The 24,746-nt window shown below is 47.7% G+C and overlaps 1 protein-coding gene across 2 annotated transcripts in view; it reads left to right on the top strand.

The window, feature by feature from the left end:
- The window catches only part of ptprn2 (protein tyrosine phosphatase receptor type N2), a 1,583,832-nt gene that overhangs the window by 1,526,633 nt on the left and 32,453 nt on the right, over window positions 1-24,746 (top strand). For both annotated transcript variants that reach the window (XM_072508225.1, XM_072508226.1), the window contains exons 18-21: window positions 1,024-1,143; window positions 5,901-6,067; window positions 7,049-7,102; window positions 7,374-7,438. In XM_072508225.1, the coding sequence (XP_072364326.1) occupies window positions 1,024-1,143; window positions 5,901-6,067; window positions 7,049-7,102; window positions 7,374-7,438 (406 nt within the window). The remainder of the gene's footprint in view (window positions 1-1,023; window positions 1,144-5,900; window positions 6,068-7,048; window positions 7,103-7,373; window positions 7,439-24,746) is intronic.

Below are 24,746 nucleotides of genomic sequence, written 5' to 3'. Positions count from 1 at the left end.
CCCTTCTATTTCCCTCTCTGTCCTACCCCCCAATTCCTTCTAATCTACCTCCACTCCCTTCCCCCACACCATTGATCTCTCACACTCTGACCCCCGTTTAGTGCCCTTGGCTATAACGTCCCAACAAGAGAGACTGGCTGGTTAAAAATAAGTACAAATGGAGCCTATTCAAATCATTTAATACCTAGCATTTAGAAAGGTCACAGCTCAGACTAAGGGAGACTTTACTCTGCATACCTGAGAAGCAACTCTTGATACCCTTGTCTCTAAATCTTTTCCAATTGCTTTCCGCGTGCAATGAGCTCTCATTTTGAACAAGACTTCCAACTTTCACTGCCAGGTTCTCCACAAGGTAGATGAGTGGCTTGGATATTCATTCATTGGGACGATGGAGGAGGCAGCTGAATGATTATTTTATGCTCATAATCATTGTGTTTTTATTACTGTAATAAAAAATATATTTCTTCTCATTTTGATAATGATTTCACTGGATCTCTACCAATCTAGCGAGAAGTAAAATTTAATTTGACATCATTGCATAGCGACTGTGAGTCAGTCTGTTGTAGTAGAAACCGACATGCACTTAAAGAAAAATGTAATTTTTAACTACAATATGTTCAAATGTTATAATAAGCGACCAAATGTTATCTTGATTGCTACGACTAACTTATTCACAGACTTGAATTATTATTGCATTCGAAAGAAATAATGGTTTCCATAGCTTGATGTCATTATTTTGGCACCATGCGAGGACATTGCTGAAATTTAAGCACTAAGTTCAAAGGATCTGGTCATTTCCAGCCTAAATATGGACTTTGGAGACAAAATGAAATTCGGTGGAAGCCACAGCATCAATCTTTGTAGGTTGACAAACGCTCAGCGAAATATGAACAATTAGGTGGTGGTGTGGTGGTTTGCGTTTCCTCGGTGTCTATGAATTCTGATTGTGTGACTCAGTGATAATAAATGCAGAGTAATTAGCTCATGACACCGTGAGGTACAGACTCTTGTTCTTCCCTTCAGATGGTGTGGGAGAATGGCTGTGTTGTTATCGTCATGCTGACACCCTTGACGGAAAATGGAGTCAAGCAATGTTATCACTACTGGCCAGATGAGGGTGCCAACCTGTACCACATCTATGAGGTAAGGCGATGGTCCTTGCAGTGCCCTTCAATAAAGATCAGTGTCTCCGTTATTATGGCAGTGATTTAAGAATGCATCATAACAAATTTCAATAAGAGCTACTCACTCCGCCGTTGCCAGATTTGCTGTGTCGCTTTTCCTTCGAATAACTTTATAAACTGCAGTCCCTTTCAGACCGTGAATTATTCATGTTGATAGCATCTATCTGTGAAGTATTATTTTAACAAGCTGGCCTAATGCCAGCCTTCTCGAAGAACCTAAGCTTCTGTGAGACCCATTTGCGTATTCCCTTTCCTTCTCTCACTTTAGAGTCCATTTTCCATCCTCCTAATTGCCCTCACAATCTCACATTTATGACTTTGTATTAGTCCCATTCAACTGCCTGATTTTTTTTGCGCACAGACCACAACCTCAATCACTACCACTGTTCCAATGTCCTGTCCATGCTACCACTGCAAACAATATATATTGTGGACTTAAAGCACTCCTTGTATCATGTATACTGTACAACCGTGATGTATACTGTGCTGTCATCCAAGTATGATTCCAATTGGAAAAGAAGAATGGATGGAAGATAAGCCAGGCGAGATTCCAATAATTAGGAAAACAATTTTTAACCACAATTTAAAACAGTGCAAACCTGGTATTTTATTACACCCACATTACAAACAATTCCAAACAAACAAGGGAAACAGGTTTCAAGGCTGCAGTGCATGGCATTGTTCAAGACTTTAACTCTGAATGCAAGCATCCTGGGCTTTCAATGGAGCGGCATTCCTTGAAGCCGATGGCATCGCGTGTTCCCATTCTCTCCTACTTTCTGCCAAGCAGCCACATCTTTGGCACAGGCTGGGGGCATTTGACTGTCAGCCAACTGCTTGTGAGTTTGAATACCAGATGAGCTTGTTCTTCACATTTTGTTCCATCATATGTTGTTGACGCTCCTACCACTTTGCTCTTGGGCTGCATTCCAGTTTTGTCTGGACTGGTGCCCTCTGCTCCATACCTTCTGCAGATATTGGTGGGGGGGGGGGGGAGTTGGCAGGTGTTTGGAGAGGGGTAGAGTAAGGGTGTGTGGGGAGGGGGTGGCAATGTTAGATGTGCAGGTCCCTTTAAGAATAAACCAGGAGCAGCTTCAACCTGATTTGCGAGCACGTGATGCTCATTGAAGGTTGTATTTAAGAGCTGTTTCTTTTCCCTGTTTGGATGTTACTTCTGCACAGTGAGAGGATTCAGAGGAGCAGAGTGGAAGCCAGTGTGTGTGCTGAACTATAGTATCGCAATAACACAGTTGTGAATCATTAGGATGTCTTCCGCTGCTTAATTCAGCGAAAGGATATTCACCTATTTAACAGCGGGGAGGCACATATTACTTGGACTGTATGGATTCAGACCTAAAGTTCAAACCCATTTACATTGGTAGGATCCCAAAGACAATGGAAACTGCCACAGTCAATAGCACTCATCACAATATAAATGATCCAACATAGAGAGATCTGATTACGTCGGAGACCCATATTTTCATCGCTCTTGTGAGGTACTACTGGATCTCTAGTTAGAATTTAAAGTGCAGAACCGGAATTCCTCTTGTTTTCTAATTGTGGCTTTGATTTCGAATAATGGCAGGGGAAAGGTAAACGAGGCATAGCAGCACAGGCAAGTTTCCATTTGAATGTTGTTCATCATGACTTCAGAGTTCCATCAAGGCTGCTGTTAAATCATACAAGGAAACATCGGCCGGGGTTCTCCGTTTGGGAGACTATGGGTGCCATGGGTGATCCTGGGAGAGGACTCTCCTGGGATTTCTGACGGTTGTTACGTTGTAATCTGGATCCCACCCACAATGAGCGGGACCCAGTTTAAAAACTCACTGGCCTTCGCCGGATTGAACTGGATCTACCGGCCTCGCTGAGGAGACTCCAGCCAGGTGCCGATTAGTACTAGTCCCCACAAATCTGGGTAAGGTGGTACTGCGGATGCCTCCTGGGCACCTTGGCACTGCCAGCCTGGCACCTTGGCAGTGTCACATGGGCACCTTGGGAGTGTCACCCGGGCACCCTGGCAATGCCATCTGGGTGCCAGCGTGGCACTGCCAGGATGACCAGGTGGCACTGCCAGAGTACCATACTGGTTGTGACAAGGTGCCAAGGTGGCATTTTGCCTGCACCGGGGATTGGGCCTGGGGTTTCCCTGCCTGTAAGAGGTAGGGTGCGGGGGGGGCTCAAGAACCTTCCAAGAGGTGATTTGGGACACTGGGGGCGTCAGGGGGTCGCATCGGGGGGGGGTTAAGAGGAGCCATTTCTCTTCCTGCGCTGAGGGATCCACTCGTCGGAGCTCCTTAGTGCTAGAAATTTGACTAAGTGTGGCTTCGGCACGGTGTTCCCCATCGAGGCCTGAAATAAACACAAGAGTGCCGTTAGATAGCGGGGTCGTTCACCGTCGCTACAAGGGCAGGGAACGACCACTCTAATCCCGCCCAGAAGAGACTCTTTTATTTGGTTAGGTTGTGCCATTTATTCTCCCAACAGAGATGAATTGTAACTGATTTACGTTCCCGGTGGCGTGAGAATACGAGGGATTCTGAGGGAATCCCATTATCGGATCGCCATTCTGAGCGGACGGCCCAATAGCGAGGCCCGCGGCTGGCCACCCTCTCCCGCATCTCAACCACCCCCCCTCGCCCCCACATCGCGGAACAGCACCCCACCCACCCTCGCATCGCAAAGCAACCTCCCACATTCTCCCCCGCACCCCCGCATCGCCTTTCAGCTCCCCACCCCTTTGATTTTCTGGGTTCTCCCCTTCCCCCAAGCACAGGGCTGACCCACCTGCCCCCCCCTCCCCGAGAACCGTTGAATAGGGGGCTCCCCACACAGACTCCCTAAATATGGACACCCCCCAGACCCTGAACTGAAGGGACCCCCAGACACCCCCTAACCAGAGGGATCCCCCCCCCCAAGACCCACTTACTAAAGGAAACCTCCACAAAGACCCCTAACTAAAGGAACCCCGCCCCACAGACCCACTCAAAAGGAGACGCTATCTGGAAGCAGTGAAAAAAAATCACTGTTGTAACACTCACCTGGGCAATGCACCCCCTGCTCAGACACAGGAAGCTTCATGTGTCCATTCCTGGAAATAGAAAAGCAGTGACCTGTGTTTAAACCCCTCTTATCTTATAGCTGCAAATTGTTCATTCATTTCACTTAGTGGGCTGTGATTGACAGCTTCTGCAAACACAGCTGTTAGCCTTGCTTCATTCATCTCCGTTCATGGATCTATAACTCTTGACGGGCTGTAACCACAATGTTTACAAACATCAATCACTTCAAAGAGAATTAAGTGCTGTCAATTTCCAGCTCAGCACTTCAAAATCACTCAACCGTGATGGGGAGTGATTAGAATGCACTTACCTTTGAAGTGGTTGACGTTTGTGTGGTTGTTCCCCCTATGCAGAGGGTCTCAGGGGGGGTCCCCTTATCCACAGGGACTCCGGGGGGTCCCCCTATCTAGGGGGTCTCTGTGCGGGTCTCCCTATCTAGGGGGTCGCTGGGGGTGTCTCTCGGTCTGGGAGGTCTCTGGAGGGAGTCTCCCTATCTAGTGGGCCTCTGTGGGGGGCCTCACTATCCAGGGGGTCTCGTGGGGTGGGGCTGTCTCTGTGTTCCCAGTCTCTGGGGATGTCTCATTGTAGGGGTCTCTGGGGGGCACGGTGTGGGCGTCTGGTAGGGGAGGAATGGGCAAATAGTGCATTGTGGGGGTTGAGGGTGGCCCTCGAGTGGACTTCAGGGGCAACTCCCTCAAGGGGTTACCTCCTTGGCCCACGGTCCACCATGTCAGGGCTATGCTGGTAAACACCAAAAGCAATCCCTGCGCGGAGACTCTCAGCCGGGCCCACTAATTGGATGCAAACTGGACATTAGGACACATTTGCATCCAATAGCCTCTTGCCACCGGCGTGCGGGTGCGAACCCCACTCCCATGGGGGGAGCAGATCATAATAGTCGGTTCGGTACCCGTCTGCCCATTTGCGATCCGCGTTCCGGCGTCGTGGGCCGGATAATCCAGCCCATGAGTCTTACGATGTTTCCGAAAGCTCTGCTGTGTTTGTAATCATAAATGTGTAAAGTGTACTAATAATCTGGTCAAACTGGGAGAAGATAAAACTCTACCAAGCGAGGGGAAGCTGTACGATTGCTCCAGTTTACTGTGTGGTGTGGGGAGCAAGCTGCCTGTCCCGTTTCCCAGTTACATATGTTGTTAGAGTTAGAGGAAGAGAGGTGGGGGAAGGCTTGTGTGGAGCATAAGCAATGGGCGGGCCAGTTGGCCTGGCTCTGAAGTCTGAGTCAAGGTGAATGCTAGACGCTATTGTCTCGAATTAAGCCATCTTATGAACCTTATTTGATATAAAGCAGATACCACCGCCGATAGAGGAGATATTTACCCATGGCGAGGAGTCCAGATCTAGAAGACAAGAATATAAGATAGTCACTACTAAATCCAATGATGATTTCAAGAGAAAATTCTTTATTCAGAAAGTGGCTATATTAAGGAACCCGCCAACAATAGAAGCAATTGAGACTAATAGCATTGATACATTTAAAGGGCAGCTAAATACATGCAGGAACAAGGAAAAGTGGGATATATTGACATGGTGAGAGGGTAAGCAGCTACATACACCATTTAGGCCAAATGGCCTCATTTCTGTACAGTCGGCCCTATGTAACAACCCCTTTATTTTATTTTTATTTTAACATCAGGTTAACCTCGTCTCAGAGCATATCTGGTGTGAAGATTTCCTGGTGCGCAGCTTTTACCTCAAAAATCTCCAGACCAACGAGACCCGCACAGTGACGCAATTCCACTTCCTGAGCTGGTTTGACCAGGCTGTTCCCTCATCCACCAGGTCCCTCTTGGACTTCCGCAGGTACAGCAGCTGGTCGGGAGCAAGATCATTTCACTGAATGCTTGGTTTAAACCCCTCTGACACATCTGATCAATCCTAGGGAGCTTTCATCCATTATTAATGCCACTAGAGAAATGTGGACCTCAACCGGTATTTCACTGGTAATCCCATGAACATTGAGTGTTAACATGCATTTGGCTTTAAACGTTGGTTTTAGTTGCTAGTGGGTCAGTGATTGGCAAATCAGAAGTAGCCTGAGAAGAGGCCCGGTGGACACAATGGGGCAGCGTTTTCTGACTGCAGACAGATACACGGTGAATATGTCTAATTAATGTATTCCTTGTGTCCAGAGGGAACAAATTTACACTTTAAAGGAGATTGTGAGACAAAAACAGAGCAAAAATTTGCATCAGTGTGTGAAGTACTCTTTTCAATTTGAAATTATGCTAAATATTACCCTAGCCTGACATATTTTCTTGCTGTGTGCCACAGAATTTACTAACAGTGCTCGCTCTGTAAATGGACAAACTCCTATGTTGCCAGCTCATTAACAGTTGCCAGTGTCATTTTTGTGATGTTGCAGCTAGTAATATGAGCCCAGTTGCATAGTCACAAAAGTGATCATTGGAAACTGTGACTCTGCAGCAGGGAACAATGCGGAAAAAAATACCTTGCCTTGGCCTCTAACCACCTTTGACTTTTGCTTGCTAATGGTTTGCATGATGGTTTCTCTCTTGAGCTGAATGCTGGTTGGTATCACTAATTGCTGTGATTTTTCCCCCCCCCCCCCAATTCTATAACTTTGCGAGGGTGAGGACAAAGTGCCTTTCTGTCCAAAAATGTGTATACACAGAAAAAAAACTTAATCGGTGTCATTCAGTTATTTGATGGCAATGAGCGTTTTAATGTTGCCAAGTGTTAAATATTCCAGACTGACATTGACAGCGCAGACAGGCGGTACGGGTTGTGTGTTTGAATTGAATTTCTTCTGCTTTATTACAGAAAGGTAAACAAGTGCTACAGAGGACGCTCATGTCCGATAATTGTTCACTGCAGGCAAGTACATCTTCTTTGTGAGTTTTTTTAAAATTAAAAAAATCTGGCAGGGGAGGGCGGGGCCATTTTCACACAGTGCTCCCCCCCCCCCCCCCCCCCCAATGGGGACCGTCAGCAATTCCCTGGTGAACAGCTGATAGTGAATCTGGCAGATATTCCCCCCATTTGAGTTCAAAGTAAAAGAGGTGACAGCAGCTGTACGGGTCTGAATGGCACAGTGCTGATAGCGATGATTTTGTTTTTCCAATCGTCCCTCTCTTATTGTTGACAGTGACGGCGCTGGAAGATGTGGGACCTATATTCTGATTGACATGGTTCTGAATAGGATGGCCAAAGGTGAGAGTCAATGGTTTTTTTTTTGTTATTTCCTTGCATGTGTGTGTGTGTGTGTGTGTGTGTGTGTGCTGGTGGTGGGGGGTGGTCTTGTTGCCCTGGAGACCGTAGGCACTCGCATTCAAGAGACAGCCAGAAAGGGAATGTGCTGAAAGCAGATTGTGCTCTTTGCTGAATAGCCTCTGGTTATTTGCACCGCCACAGTGATCACTGAGTTAGCTCATTCCAAAATAAAGACTGTGCACTGCCGATAATGGTTGAGTGTAATTAATAATAACAAAGAAAAGGTTTTACTGATAAAAGAAAAATGGTTGCATTACAGAAAGGTCCAGGGGTATTGTACAAGGGAAGATAGTTACAAGACAGACCATGTGACATTTAAGTACAGGATCATCCAGCTGTGTCAATTATCTTTCAGCTCCTTTCATTCGGTCAGTCTTGGAAGCCTTTACAAAGAACCAGAAATGTGGACAATGGGTTTCAAGTAGACTACTTTCCACTAAGCGATGTGCATTTAAATTAAAAAAGATCCATTAATGCAGTCTTTGCTTCCAATCAGAATGCGGCGGGGCGGTAAGTGCAGAAAAGCACAGCAGGTCAAGTAGAACCTGACCCAGAAAACCTGCATTGACGGACTGGAGCTGACCACACACAGGCGGCTCTGAGGCCAGCTGTAGGGACAAGATGAGCACGTCCGCCAGTCTGCACTCAGCAAGCTTTTGGGGATCAATGTCCAGTCACAACTGAAAAAGAGTGGTGTCTGGAGGTCGGTCTCCCCAAGGACAAAAAATAGTCATTTGGCAGTACAGAACGTGAAGGTTGCTAAAGGAGAAAGACGGGTTATGTGTCAGGTGGGCTCTTCATCTTCACCGATTGGTGCGGCGCCAGGCCCCTATCCTGCCGGCCGTGGGCATCAACCACTCCGGGGCGGGCCTAGCCCCTGAAGGTGCGGAGGATTCTGCGCCTTTGGGGCAGCCCGACGCCGGAGTGGTTCACGCCACTCCGTCCCGCCGGGTACAGGAGAATCCCGCCCTGTGTGTTTTAAGTTGTGCAAGCACAGGCTGGTTGGGTACAGTCTGCACGTTGCCCATTGCAAACAGTGGCTGGAACATAGTGTTTGATATGATCCATCAGTCTTTTGGACATACGGGGCGGGATTCTCCCATTCGGCGGCAGAGTGTCCACACAGTCGGAAACGCCGTTGCGTTTCACGACGGCGTGAACGGGCCGCTGAGAGTACCGATTCTGGCCACTACCGATTCACCCCGCTCCAGCTTCCCATTCCGGCGTGAACTGTGCGTCGCAGGATCCGTGCATGCACAGTGGCGCCGGCGCCAACCCGCGCATGCGCAGTGACCTCCCTCAACGTGCCGGCCCCGACGCAACATGGCACGGGAGTTCAGGGGCCGGCGCGTAAAAAAATAGGCCCGGGGAGCGAGAGGCCGACCCGTCGACCGGTAGGCCAGGCCTCGTTGGAGGGCCCCCCCCCCCCCCCCGGGGTCGGAGCCCCCCTCACCCCCCCCCTCCCCCTTCACAGGCCGCCCCCGACCCTGTGCGTAGAGTTCCCGCCGGCTGCGACCAGGTGTGGACGGCGGCAGTGGGACTCAGCCTTTTTAGAGCGGCCGCTTGGCCCACCTGGGCCGGAGAATCAACGGCCCGGCCGCGTAGAGCGACCGGCGCCGCGCCAAACGCGCCAGCGCCCATGGTGTAGATTCTCCACGGATGGCGCGGTTGCGGGAATTCTTCGGCCTGGCGCGCGGGGCTGGGAGAATCCTGCCCACGGACTACATACCTAACATTACACTGACACAAATTCATACACCACGGGTGAAATTCTCCTACCCGCCCCGCCGCATTTCAGCCCCGACCGGCCGGCGGGAGTCTCCGTAACACCGGCCGGTCAATGGGGTTTCCCATTGTGGGGCAGCCCCACGCCGTCGGGAAACCCCCGGGCGCCGGGAAACCCCCGGGCGCCGGCAAAACGGAGACTCCCGCCGGCGGAGAATGACGCCTCTCATTACTCATTCTGTGACAGACAGAACATTGTCTTGTCGGGAACCCTTGTTCAAATTCCACCATGGCAGATGGTGAAATTTGAATTAAATAAAAATCTGGAATTAAAAGTCAAATGATGACTATGAAATTACTGTTATTTAAACTCATCTGGTTCACTAATGCACTTTAGGGCAGGAGATCTGCTGCCCTTACCTGGTCGGGCCTAGATGTGACTCTAGATCCACAGAAATGTGGTTGACTCTTGAATGCGGGCAGTTGAACGGGCAGTTAGGATGGGCATTAAAATGCTGGCCCAGCCAGTGACACCCACATCCCATGAACACATTTTTAAAAAATGGTCAAATGAGGGGGGCATTCTGCTGAGGAGCCCACGTGATATATAACCCGTCTTTCACCTTGAGATGGTGACTGTTTGACTGTCCATGGCAGCTGCAGTTTAGTTGGGAACACTATCTAAAATGCTGACTGAGGAAACAAGATCATGCAGCCCATCGATAGGAACGCTACCTTTAGTGAAAAGTAATTCTGATAGTGTCAACAACAGTAAAACAGTCATGATCACATCGCTGTTCGTGGGATTTTTAAAAATACACTTCATCGGGCGTAAAGCATTTTGGGTTACCCTGAGGGACTGAAAGGAGCCTTTTTTCTATTTGCAACATTTACTATTTTCATGTCAGACCGAGTCTGCATCTGCACCCACCCACTGAGAAAAGAAATTGACAGGCGGGGGTGAGGCTTTCAGTTGACCCGGGCCGTGCCTACTGAGAATCTGTATTACAAGCTGGAGCGGCGAATAGGAACAATGGCAAATACAGTGCAAGGACGGGTCTGCAAACAATCATTGAGTTCATCCATTCTCTCCATAGCAATGCCTAGGCAGAAGAGAGAGTGCAGTGTTGTTGATGCTGTTACTTCCTAAGAACAGTAAAGAAATGTGTCTGGCGATATACTTGTTCAGACATTGAGTCGGAATCTTGAGATTCTCATGCTTCTTGCGTCTGAGAATAGTTTTGAAGATTGGAGTTGACTTTGTTTTTCAGTGATAGATGGCGTATGTATGTGTGTATCGCATTGCACCGTTGAATGTCAAACGACATTTCAAAACGTGGGGTTAGTGCTTGACACAATGCAAAAGAAAGTCATGTGAAACTGGGCAGAGAGAGTGAGGGGAGGTTACTCCAAATTGGTCACCCCCACCCTCCGCCATTTTGTCATGGACCTCCTCTCCTTCTGCCTGTAGTGTATATGATTTGAAACTCTGTGACCTGAAGGTTTGGCGTTTTGTTCAAATGGAAATATCAAAGGGCAGAATAGGTCTCTGAGCTCCCCACTGAGCTGGGTCTTTCCCAGGCTGTCATACTGAGAAGCAAGCAAAGACTTTGTTCTGAAAGAAAACTGCCTGGCTTCTAAGGCCAAGGCTCTCATTGTCTGGGCTAAAATAGTTTGCGGCCTAAGAAAAGATCCAGTGTTCATCTGCCGATTAAAGGCTGAAGTAGTGGACCCCTAAATCTCCCTTGCCATTTGTTTTTTTAAACAAAAGAATGCGATGCACAAGTGTGGGACATTGAGAATGGCCCTAGCTAGCTTTATTAAAACTTTATTAAATCATTCGTGGTAAAGCCAGCATACAGACTGAAAGTACAAATTTATATTGACAAATGTTTGGTCTGAGAAGTTGGTCATTGGAGGCAGACATGGGAATAACTCTTTTAACCTGTGGTTCCTTTAACAGAAACAGAGGAGGTTAAGATCTATAACTAAACCCAGTGCAGCGGCAGGGAAAGTGAAAATTTCTGAATCTTTCACCTTGGCAAAGGACAAAGTAGGACAGAAGGCAAGACAAGTTAAATATTTTAGGCAGAAAACTTCAACATCTGTTACAAGTAAATGGTACTTACGTAAATAAACCAAACACAGTCTACAGTTGATCTGAAAGAAATAATAACTGAGGGAAGGATCACGAGGGGTAAGGGCAAATTAAAACATCAAATCCGAGACATGTGAACATGGGGGTTATAGACACAAAGGAAGCATTCTAATTAAAAATATTTAATTGTATAGTTTGGGCAATTTAAGTGTTAGTGGTCAGACCTTGACCTCACTTTTAACTTCAGGCGGGTTTTGGATGGGGTGGTAAGATGGAAACTGGCTTCTTGTTCCTTAAAATGACCACCAAACCATTTTACTCCTGGGCTTCCTTTACAACCCAACAGCTGACTTTGCTCCTGGAACAGGTAGGAATTTGGGGTGAGTGGCAGTGGGGATAAATAAAACCCCTCAATTAATGTAGGTAGTGGGATCGGGTTGGGGAGGAGATGCCTTGTGGGGCGTTCTGGAGAAGTGGAACACTGCAGCAAAAGAGGCCTAAGCTTTCCTTGTGGGACCCGGAAGAACAAACCCAAACTTCAAGGCCGTTATCTAAGTTGATGCTCCAGTGCCCACCTGAGGAAGTATTGGTGTTGTCAGAGGTTTCATTTAACCATTGCTCCTGCAGGTTAACATTAAAGTTACATGGGGGAAATCATATGAATCACAGAATTCTTACAGCACGGAAGGCCATTCAGCCCATTGTGTCGGTACAACCTCTCCAAATGAGCAATTCACCTAGTGCCAGTCCCCTACCTTTTCCCTGTAGCCCTGCATATCCTTCCTCATCAGATAACAATCTAATTCCATTCTGAATGCTTCTTTTGAACCAGCCTCCATCACACTCTCAGGCAATGCATTCCAGACATTAACCATTCACTATATGAAAATATTTCGCTTCGCGTCGCTTGCGCTTCTTTTACCAATTACTTTAAATCTGTGCCCCCTCGATCTCAATCCTTTCATAAGTGGAAATAGTTTCTCTCTATCTACTCTGTCCAGACCCTTCACGATTTTCAATGTCTCTGACAAATCTCCTCTCAATCTTCTCTTTGTCAAGGAAAACAGTCCCACCTTCTCTAATCTATCTTTGTACCTGAAGTTTCTCATCCCTGCAGCCACTCTCATGAATCTATTCTGCCCATAATGCCTTCATGGGCGGGATTCTCCCCTAACCAGCGGGGCGGGCTATACCGGCGCCGAGGAGTGGTGTGAACCACTCCGGCGTCGGAACGCCCGGAAGGTGCGGACTCCTCCCCCGGCCAGCGTGAGTAGGCGCACGCGCGGGAGCGCCAGCATGTGCTGGCGTCATCCCAGCGCATGCGCAGGGGGGTTCTTCTCCACGCCGGCCATGGCGGACCGTTACACTGGCCGGCGCGGAGGGAAAGAGTGCCCCCACGGCACAGGTCCAACCGCGGATCGGTGGGCCCCGATCGCAGGCCAGGCTACCGTGGGGCGCACTCCCCGGGGCCAGATCCTCCCGCGTCCCCCTGAGGACTCCGCAGGCCTCCTACAGAGCCAGGTCACGCCGGTATGGACCTGTTGTAATATACGCCGGCGGGACCCGCCAAAAATAGGCGGCCGCTCGGCCCATTGCGGGCCGGAGAATTACCGGGGGGCCGCTGCCTACGGCCCCCGACCGGCGCGACGCGATTCCCCCGTCGAAAAACCGGCACCGGAGAATCCTGCAGCTGGCGGCGGGGCAGGATTCACGCCGCCCTCCGGCGATTCTCCGGCCCGGCGGGAGGTCGGAGAATCACGCCCCACATCTTTCCTAAACCGTGGCGCCCAGAACTGGGATGCAATATGCAACTGAGGTTAAACTAGCGTCGTATAGAATTTCAACATAACTTCCATGCTCTTGTACTTGATGCCCATATTAATAAAGCCAAGGATTATTGGCTGTCCCTCGTTACTGATGATGATTATCTTCCATGAGTCCGAAGACGGTCGATAAAGTCGATTCGGGGTCTGCAGACTTTGTAGGATGTAGGCCATTTGTTGTCAGGTGGGATGTCAGGCCGTGTTTAATCAGTTCGGGCATGGCATGTTCTTTTAAACCACTTTCGCTCTTCCGCTTTATTTTGTCAACATTGGGTCTCAAAATTCTGGGACTCATACCACAAACGCTGCCGCCCTCTGTTTTGATCCAAGGTGATGGTCTTCCAGGAGCTAGTGTCAATGTTGCATTTCTTCACATTGGCTTTCAACACAACCTTGAAGCACTTCTCCTGACCTTCTCTGGTGCCTCTGCCGTGACATGAAACGAGGGAAGAGACCTCCTCTGGGAGTCTGGTATCTGAGGTCCGAACTTTATGATCATTGACTCAATGCTTGTGGTGCCTGCTTGTGTGGGGACACTGATGTTGATTCATCTGTCCTACCACTTAATCTTCCACTCCCGCACTTTGAGGTACCTCCTATAAGTTGTCCATGTTTCAATCCGAGGCAGTAAGGAATGAATCATGCGCCATGGTAGACCATGAGCTTGGTTTCAGTTTTGATGTTGCAATCTTTAAACACTCACTTCCTCAGATGGCCACAGGCTGCACCAGCAGATTTCAGGCGATTCTGGATCTCCTGGTCAATGTCAGTCTTTTGTGAAAGGTAACTTTGAATGTACTAGACGTAGTCCACATTTTCCAGGCAAACATCGTGAATTTTGATAAAGTGCCACATCAAAGGTTATTGCAGACAATGAGAGCTCATGTTATGGGGTAATATATTGGGATGGATAGGATATTGGCTGGCTTACAGGAAGCAGAGAGTTGGCATAAATGGGTCTTTTTCTGGTTGGCAAGATGTAACGATTGGTGTGCTTCAGGGATCAATGCTGGGACATCAATTGTTTACAATTTATGTAAATGACTTGGATGAAGGGTTTGAAGGAATGGTTGCTAAATATGCTGCAGATACAAAGATAGGTAGGAAAGTAAGTTGTGAAGAGGACATAAGGAGGCTACAAAATAATATAGATACGTTAAGTGAGTGGGCAAAGACCTGGCAAATGGATTATACTTTCGGAAAATGTAAAATTGTCCATTTTGGCAGGACGTATAAAAAAGAAGCATAAAAATGAAATGAAATGAAAATCGCTTATTGTCACAAGTAGGCTTCAAATGAAGTTACTGTGAAAAGCCCCGAGTCGCCACATTCCGGCGCCTGTTCGGGGAGGCTGTTACAGGAATTGAACCGTGCTGCTGGCCTGCCTTGGTCTGCTTTCAAAGCCAGTGATTTAGCCCTGTGCTAAACAGCCCCTGCAGAGTTCTAAGATGCAGAGGGATCTGGGTGTCTGAGTGCATGAATCACAAAAGGCTAGTACACAGGTACAGCAAGTAATTAGGAAAGCTAATGGAATGTTATTGTTTATTGTGAGGAAAATTGAATACAAAAGTAGGGAGGTTATGCTTCAGTTGTTCAGGACACTAGTGAGGCCACATTTGGAGTATTGGTTATCTTATTTAAGGAAGGATGTAAATGTGTTGAAAGCAGTTCAGAGAAGGTTTACCAAACTAACACGTGGAATGGGCGGGTTGTCCTATGAGGAACAGTTGGGCAAGCCTGGAGTTTAGAAGAGTAAGAGGCAACCTTATTGAAACACACAAGATCCTGAGGGGTCTCGAGAAGGTAGATGTGGAGAGGATGTTTCCTCTTGTGGAAGAAACTAGAACTAAGGGTCACTGTTTAAAAATAAGGGTTGCCCATTTCAAATGGAGATGAGACAATGTTTACACTGAAAGGGCCATGAGTCTTTGGAACTCTCAGAGTTCTTTGGAGCAGAGTCTTTGAATATTTTCAAGGCAGAGTTAGATAGATTTTTGGTAAGAGGATGAAAGGGGATGGACAAGATGCAGATTTGAGGTGACTATCAAATCAGCCATGTTCTTATTACGTGGCAGAGTAGGCTCAAGGGGCTGAATAGCCTACTCCTGCTCCTTGTTCATATGTTCATATGAGGGCCGAAGGGCCTGTACTGCGCTGTAATGTTCTATGTTCTAATCTATGGGGCTCATTTGGAGTTTGCTGATGGAGGACTTTGGTACTAACCTCTCTCTCAACCTGCCCTGTCACCTTCAATGATTTACGCACCGAGACACTCAGGTCGTTCCTGTGCTCGCCTCAGAGTTGTACACTTTATTTTATATTGGGCAAAAAATTCTCTGTCCCACACTGCAAGTAACGGAGTTCCCGGTGAGGTGGAGAATCCAGAGTCGGGGAGAAAACGGGATCCATTTCCGATGTCCCCCCCCCCACTGGTGGTGGGATCGATCATCAAGACCCATTTGTATCCACTTAGTGGCCTGGGCTCCATATCCTCTGGGCCAAGAATCACATAGGCAAGAATTACTACAGGTATGGACAAACGTGGCTCTGGTGTGGTTGATGTTATAGTGGGAAAGGGGGCAACTCCTTAAGGAGTCCATCCAAGGGCCATCCTCCCCCCACCCCACAATGCAAGACCTGCCCTCTACACCCCCATATCACCCCCCTTGACCCCCTAACTAAAGAGACCTTCCCAGAGACCCCCTAAGTAAGGTGACCCTCAAAGACTACCTAAGAAAAGAAACCCCTGTCAGGAAGACCGCCAGAAAAGAGACCCCTGGCTGGAAGATGGAGAACAGTCCAGACTGAGGCAGTGAACAAATTACTGTTGTAACCCTCACCTGGGCAATCCACCTACTGGCTCAGACACAGGAAGCACCACGTCTCAATTCTGGAAAGAGAAAAACAATCAGCTGTATTTAAACCCCCTCAGATCCTTGAGCTGCAAGCCATTCATTAATTTCCCTCACTGGGATGTGATTGACAGCTTCTACACATACCCTGCTGTCACCTTTTCTCCATTCATCTTCCTTCGCGGTTGAATGACTTTGAAGTGCTCTGACTGCAGTGTTTGTAAACACTTAAAGCAGAGTTAAGTGCTGTCAATTTCCAGCTGACAGTTCAAAATCACTCAAGCGTGAACATAGAACATACAGTGCAGAAGGAGGCCATTCGGCCCATCGAGTCTGCACCGACCCACTTAAGCCCTCACTTCCACCCTATCCCCTTAACCCAATAACCCCTCCTAACCTAACTAAGGGCAAATTAGCATGGCCAATCCTCCTAACCTGTACATCTTTGGACTGTGGGAGGAAACCGGAGCACCCAAAGGAAACTCACACAGACACGGGGAGAACGTGCAGACTCCGCACAGACAGTGACCCAGCGGGGAATCAAACCTGGGACCCTGGTGCTGTGACGCCACAGTGGTATCCACTGTGCTACCGTGCTGCCCTACTACCAGAGGTTAATGTTAAGAGGCCATTGGAGTGAGGCTTGTCCAGGATTTAATGTGAGAGGCCATATATATGCCGAATATAATTGTGACTGTGAGACTCTTTCTAATTCCTAATACATGCATTGATATAGATAGAAAAGACTTGTTTATATTTGAACTCTTTGTCCGCACCTATTCCATGGCAAATCAACATTATGAGAATGTTTGGGGTTCCCTGATGCACTTGGTAGGTCACTGGGGGATCCCTGGGTTAAGGGATAGATTAATGGAGATGCAGTGTCTGTCATTCAAAAGGATACTTTGGAATACATCGAATAAATACACTCCAATGAGAAATAAAAATTCCAACAGGGGTACCCCTACCCCCTCTAACACCATCTCTGGTTAACTAAAAAAGTTAAAGACTGGCTCAAACTTTAAAAAAGTATATCGTTGTAGAAAGATGAGTTGCAGGTCAGAAGGATATAAAGAACAGTAAAGAATGGCAAAAAATTGATGAGGAAGAATGAGTATGAGAGAAAGCCAGGTAGAAATATTAAAACAGATATTAAGAGTTTCTATGGATAGTTACAAAAGAATGGAGTTAGTGAAGTCAATCAGGGGAATTATAGAAAGTGAGTCTGGGGAATTAATAATTGTATTTTTTTATTCTTTCATGGTGTGTGGGCGTTGCAGGCTGTGCCAGCATTTATTGCCCATCCGTAATTGCCCTTGATGGGTCAGTTAAGAGTCACCACATTGCTATGGGTCTGGGGCCAGACCAGGTAAGGATGGCAGATTTCCTTCCCTAAAGGACATTAATGAACCAGATGGATTTTTACGACAATTGACAATGGTGTCATGGTCATAATTAGACTTAATTCCAGATTGTTAGAGAATGCAAATTTCACCATCTGCAGTGACGGGATTCGAACCTGGGTCCCCAGAGCATTACTCTGGGTGTCTGGTTTACTAGTCCAGTGAGAGCACCACTATGCCACCGCCTCTCCTAAATAATGGAAAATAAGGAGATAGCAGATGAAGTGAACGGCAGTCTTCATTGGAGGATATAAGGAACATTCCAGAAATAGCTGTAAATCAGGAACTGGAAGTGAGAGAGGAACTCAAGAACATTACAGTCACCAGGGAAGTGGTATGGAGCAAACTGTTGAAGCTATGAAATGGCGAGTCCCCAGGTTCTGATGGATTCCCTTAAAAGGAGTGGCTACTGAGATAGTTGCTGCATTGGTTTTAATTTTTCCAAAATTCCCTCGATTTGGGGAAGATTCCAGTAGATTGGAAATACTGAATGGAACTACTTTATTCAAAAAGGGAGGGAGACATAAAGCAGCAAACTGCAGATCAGTTAGCTTAACATCTGTCATGACAAAATGTCAGAAGCCATTGTTGAAGACATTATAGACAGAGCACTTAGGAACATTCAAGGTAATCAGGCAGAGGCAACATGGTTTTGTGAAAGTGAAATAATGTTTAACCAATTTATCGGAGTTCTTTGTAGAAGTAACACATGTTGTGGATAAAAGGGGATCAGAGGGTATAATGTTCTTAGATTTCCAGAAGGTGTTGAATAAAGTGCCACATCAAAGGTTATAAAACAAAAGCTCATGGTGTAGGGGTAACTATCGGGATGTAAAGAAGCTATAAAGGAAATAGCCAATAGGCATAAAACGGTTGTTTTCTGGTTGGCAACATGGAATGAGTTTTGTGCCACAGGAATGACTGCTGTGACCTCTACTCTTTCCAATTTATATAAATGATTTGGATGAAGGAACTGAAGGTACCTTTGACACAAAGGTAGGAAAGGAAATTGTGATGAGGACATGAGGCTACAAGAGGACATAGATAGTTTAAGTAGGGTAGCATGGTAGCACAAGTGATTAGCACTGTGGCTTTACAGTGCCAGGGTCCCAGGTTCGATTCCCGGCTTGGGTCACTGCCTGTGCGGAATCTGTACATTCTCCCCGTGTCTGCGTGGGTTTCCTCCGGGTGCTCCGTTTTCCTCCCACAGTCCAAAGACATGCAGGTTAGGTGGATTGGCCATGATAAATTGCCCTTAGGCGTGGTTATTGCGTTATGGGGATAGGGTGGAAGTGAGGGCTTAAGTGGGTCGGTGCAGACTTGATGGGCCGAATGGCCTCCTTCTGCACTGTATGTTCTATGTTCTAAATGAATGACACAGATCTGGCAAATGGAGTGTAATGTGAAAATATTAAGGGCAGCACGGTAGCACAGTGGTTAGCATGGTTGCTTCACAGCGCCAGGATCCCAGGTTCGATTCCCGGCTTGTCACTTTCTGTGCGGAGTCTGCACGTTCTCCCCGTGTCTGCGTGGGTTTCTTCCGGGTGCTCTGGTTCCTCCCACAGTCCAAAGATGTGTAGGTTAGGTGGATTGGCCATGCTAAATTGACCTTTAGTGTCCTAAAATGGTTAGGTGGGGTTACTGGGTTACGTTGATAGGGTGGAGGTGTGGGGCATAAGTGGGATGCTCTTTCCAAGAGCCGGTGCAGACTCAATGGGCCGAATGGCCTCCTTCTGCACTGTAAATTCTATGTTCTTTGTGAAAATGTCCATTTTGGCACGAAGATGAAAAAAGAAGCATGGGCACGATTCTCCGTTTGGGAGACTGTGGGCGGGATTCTCCGATTCTGTGGCTATGTCCACAAGATGTGTCTGGTCTTACGGCCAAAAGGTTTGCGCTGCCCCCGCACCGATGCTCCATCTGGTGGGGGCCTAGCAGCCGTGCTACATAGAGCCCCCGGTTTTACCTGCCGATACGGATGAAAATTGAGAGGACACGCGACAGATGCCATCGGGAAGTCGGCCCATCGGTGGCAGAGCATCGGGGGAGGACCTCAGGTGACGTCTGAGGCTGTCCCAATGGCATGCAGTATACTCCTCAAGCAAGCTGTTTTTGAGGGGGCAGAGCATTGGAAAAACGGCGCCGCCGATTTTGGCGTAAACATGGATTCTCCGTCCAATCGGTGAACGCAATTTCAGAGCCGGCAATCGGAGAATCCCGCCCTATGTTCTCCCGCCAGAGTAGAAACGATCCTGGCCAGTGCTGGTGTCGGAGCGGCGCCTAGGAGCAATTCACTTGCCCCCCCCCCCCCAACAATGCAAATCCTGCCGGTCCTCCTCCCTGCTGACAAGTAGGGGCATCTTCCTACCCACCACCACGGGAATTAATACACCCACTACAATACGCACGCAAGTGGGTGACCCGACCTCCCCCCCACCCCTACCAGAGCCCTCCATTAGACCCCCACATGTCATCCGCGCATCAGACCTCCCAATGAGAGCCTCCCTTATCAGTGAGCCCTTATCTCAGAGACACCCCCATTTCAGAGACACCCCCTTATACGAGACACCCCCATATCAGAGACCCCCCCATATCAGAGACCCCCCCATATCAGAGACCCCCCCATATCAGAGACCCCCCATATCAGAGACCCCCCATATCAGAGACCCCCATATCAGAGACCTCTCATATCAGAGGCCTCCCATATCAGAGACCCCCCATATCAGACACCCTCCGTATCAGAGACTCCCAAATTAGAGACACCCCATATCACAGACCCTCCATATCAGAGACTCCCTCACCAGGTACCTCTGACATGAAGCTAAAAACAGTCACTGCTTTTACGCTTTTCAGCGCCTTACAGCTGCTACTTCAAACAGAAGTGTTGAAAGCAGCAGCTGTTACTTCATGGGAAGCCAAAACATATGACGAGGCTTTAAACCACCTCAGGTCCTTCGATCTGCAATGCTTCGATTCACTTCAAAGGAGAAATAGCTTTTAGTAAGTTGGAATTGACAGGGTAATGGCTTCCTGACAGCCAGGTTCTGGCATTGTTTATTGTCATTTCACTTCACGCTTGAATGCATCTCAAGTACCCTGCTGTGAAGCTAATCACAATCTAATCACATCTAGGTGATAAGTGCTTTTCTCAGCAGTGAGCACTAAGCATTTCAAAAACTGCCAAGGGATTTGAAGCCCTTTCAAGTGTACTTGGCTTTTGAAGAAGCGTCCGTCACTTGTAACAGCTGCTGCTTTAAACACTTTTGTCTGAGGCAGCAGTAAGTGATAATGCAATGATTTTCACTTTACTGCCTGGACTGCTCTTCAGCTTTCAGGCAGGGGTGACTGATGGGGACCTCTGATGAGTCTCTGATGCGGGGGGGGGGGAGGCGGGGGGTGGTCAGGTCACCCTCAAGCATGTGAATCTGTGGAGGGGTGACCAGTGATGTGGAGAGGTGGCAGATGCCCCTATATGTCGGGTGGAGGATGGGGGACAGGATTTCCATCTTGGGGGGGGAGGGGGCTTCCTTTGGACTTTGGAGGGCACCTCAGTTATGCACTGACACCCTTGACCCACCATGGGGTCCACCACGTCAGGACTGCACTTGGGCAAACGTTCACCAAAGCCCACCCAGAGGATCCCCCGCTGTGGGGGTTGGTGCCAAATGGGAAGGGGTGAGGTTGCAGGTGGTGGTGAACTGGGCTTCCAGCCTATTAATCAAATGGAGATAGATGCAAATCGGTGATTAGTATTCTTACGCCGGCATGGGGCAGGTAACAAGCTGAGGCCACTGGTGGGGATCGGGGCATCGCAACTGGGTGCCAAAGGAGTTTTCCCTCAACGCTCCATTCTCCGCCCGATACCAGCGTTGGGCAATGGAAGATCCTCACCCGCATCTGGAGAACTGTGTACAGTATTGTCACTGGACTAGCAATTCAGAGATCCAGGGGAATGTTTTGGCATCCCGGGTTCAAATCCCACAATGGCAAATAAAAATGTGCAATTAAACCATTGTCGATTGTCATAAAAACCATCTGGTTCACTGATGTGCTTTAGAAGGAAATCTGCCGTCCTTACCTAGTCTGGCCTGCATGTGACTCGATCCACGGCAATGTTGACTCTTAACTGTGCTCTGAAAGGACTGAGCAAGTCATGCAGTTCAAAGGCAGTTAGGAATGGGCAACAAACTGTCACCTTGTCAGCGACGCCCACATCCCATGAAAGACTTTTTTTTAATTTAAGGAAGGATGTAAATGAATTGGAAGCAGTTTGCAGAAGGTTTATTAAACTCATACCTGAAAGGGTGGGTTGTCTTCTGAGGAAAGGTTGAAGAGGCTTGTATCTGCTGGAGTGTAGAAGAGTAAAAGGTGACTTGATTGAAACATACAAAATCCTGATGGACCTTGACAGGGTTGGGCATGAAGAGAATGTTTCGTCTTGTGGAAGAATCTAGAACTAAACACTGTTTGCAAAAGGGGAAACCCCCATTTAGGGAGTGAGTCTTTGGAACTCTCTTCCTTAAGAGGCAATGGAAGCAGAGTCTTTAATGTTTTTAGGACGGAGGTAGATGGATTATTTAGAAGCAAGGGGTAGAAAGGCTATCAGGGGTAGGTGGGCATGTGGAGTTGCGGTTGCAGTTAGTGTCAACCATGATCTTATTTAATGGCGGAGCAAGTTCGAGGGGCTGAGTGGCCTACTCCTGCTCCTAACTTGTGTTTGTATGTACGTATGTTCCCTACTGGAATTCTTGTTGACTATATTATATTGCTGGTCTCTGTTTATGCTCCTACCCACAAGAATCTGTGTCCACTTTAGCAATATCGTCCATAATTTTAAAGACTTTGAAGAAGAATTTTGTTTCTCCCTAATTGACCTGGGCTTTTACTGGGTTTTTGGCGTCTGCGAGGGGATTATGTGGCTTCTGGACGGGGCAGGATATTGAGATGTACAAGGCATCACAGTAGTGAGGGTCAGGCTGGATGAACCTGTCCGTTTCCTGTCTGTCCTCGTTCATACATTAAAGTAAAGGACGGGGGAAATTTCAAATATTCAATAGACCAAAAGTACCGGCAGTATTCATTCCCCCGCCCTCCCCCTCTCAGTATTATCAGCTATAAAAAGCTTGTTCCGTTCTTCAAACATTTGAGGATTAGCAGAGTGGTGTTTGTGTGCACAGAACGGTTTTGCTTGAATGGAGACAAGTGCCAGCAGCACTCAGTTTCAATAGATGAATCTTGCCCAGCCTGAGGCGAGCCGAGGTGAAATCTGCCAGGGAATTGTCCAGTGCCAGATCGACCCAGTGTAAAACGATTTCAAATGCCTGGAACTTGGGTGTTGAAAATGCTGGCATCTTTCTGAACAGCTCTTGACACATGAGAGCATGTTATGAGGGATTATGGTAATTGAAGGGGCAAAGGTCAGTAGACATCAAAAATCACAAAAGAAGATGTTAAATAATTTATATTGAGTGTTTTACAGCATTCAGAACACCGACCAGTATTCTAATTCATTTGTTACTTTCCTCATTTCATTGAAAAAAAAATTACAGAATCATTCATGTGGGCGAATGTTTCCTCTGTTTGGCACTTAGAATCTTCAACAAGACGTCCCAACTGCTGTATTCACTGTTCTGACCAATGAAACCAAGCATACCGCATGCCTTCTTTACCACTTTCAAGGAGCTATGAACGTGCACTCCTAGATCTCTTTGTTCTGTAACTCTCCCCGACTCCCTACCATTAACTGAGTAAGTCCTTCCCCGATTTGATCTACCAAAATGCATCACCTCACATTTATCTAAGTTAAACTCCATCTGCCATTCATTGGCCCACTGGTCCAATTGATCAAGATCCCATTGCAGTCCTAGATAACCTTCTTGACTGTCCACTATGCCACCAATCTTGGTGCCTTCTGCAAACTTATTAACCATGCCTCCGAAATTCTCATCCAATATAAATAACAGTGGACCCAGCACTGATTCCTGAGGTACACCACTCGCCACAGTTTGAAAAAAAACCTCTACAACCACCCTTTGTCTTCTGTCGTCAAGCCAATTTTGTATCCGATTGTCTATCTCACCCTGGATCCTGTGAGATTTCATCTTATGCAACAACCTACCATGCGGTACCTTGTCAAAGGCCTTGCTAAAGTCCATGGAGACAGCGTTGACTGCACTGCCCTCATCTACCTTCTTGGCTACTTGTGGTGAAAACACATTTAAGACTTTGCGACAAATAGTGACCAGAGAAAAACATCTCCACATGGATAAAGCAGAGAATTGCATTTATATAGTGCTGCGATTTCCAGAACTTTCTGCCGGTGGGATCTTCCGATCCCACCAAAGTTGATCCTCTGCGCCAGGTTCCTGGTGGCATGGGTGGTGAGCAACACAAATGGCCATTGACGCCAGAAGATCCTGCCAGTGGCCAATGGTGAGCCGCCGCCACTGCCTTAAAACACGTCACCGGGGGCATGGCTGGAAAATCCTGGTCTCTTTCGTGACTTCAGAATGTCCCAAAACATTTTACAGCGAATTAATTACTTCTTAAAGATAGTCGTTGTGATAGGAAATGTAGCAGTTAGTTTCCACACAGCAAGCTCCTACAAACTGCAGTGTTTTAATGAGCAGTATATTGGTTTTAATGATGTTGGTTGACGTATAACCATTCGCTAGGACTCCCCCTGCTCTTCCTCGGAATAGTGATATGGTAGACGGGGACTCGATAGAACAACTCATTCAAGAAACGGCAGGTGGGATTTTCCATGCCCCCCTCACCCTGGCGTGTAATGCTCTGCCAATGGCCGGTGGCTGGGTCTTCCGATTCCACTACCGTTGACGGGGTTTCTCATTATTCTCACCCTCCGTCGCTGGGGAATCCACGGTGAGAGATCGCCGTCGGCGGGGCCCGACGATCCTGCCAACGGGAACGGCCAGAATATCCCACCTGGCATCTGCGGTAGTGCAGCACTCCCTCAGGAGTCTCAGCCTAGAGCGTGCCCCAAGTCCCTAGAGTGGGACTTGACCAACAATCCTCTGAAGCAAAGGCCCACTGAACCACGTCCCTATAATAAGGTGGTATTCACAAAGGAAGAAAAGTGTGTACGTTAAAGCTTTTTTCTGAAATGCTGGATGAGATTTTCTGGCTCCTCCCACCGCAGGCCTGGAAATTCCTGCCTGAAACTAAAGGACCTTTTGTTGGTCTGTCCAAAATTCCGTCCTGTCTGTGACGATGCCCGCTGTGGGCGGGACTGGAAAACTTAGGCCGCAATGTCTGATGGAGTGGGAAATGTGCTCGCTGCCAATTAAAGACCCTTGAGCCCATTAAAGAGCTTGTTAAGGGGTCTAT

Source organism: Scyliorhinus torazame, chromosome 6, assembly GCF_047496885.1.
Source record: "Scyliorhinus torazame isolate Kashiwa2021f chromosome 6, sScyTor2.1, whole genome shotgun sequence".
Taxonomy (NCBI): Eukaryota; Metazoa; Chordata; class Chondrichthyes; order Carcharhiniformes; family Scyliorhinidae; genus Scyliorhinus; species Scyliorhinus torazame.
The sequence above is the reverse complement of the archived record's forward strand: the minus strand, read 5'-3'. Positions and strand labels throughout refer to the sequence as shown.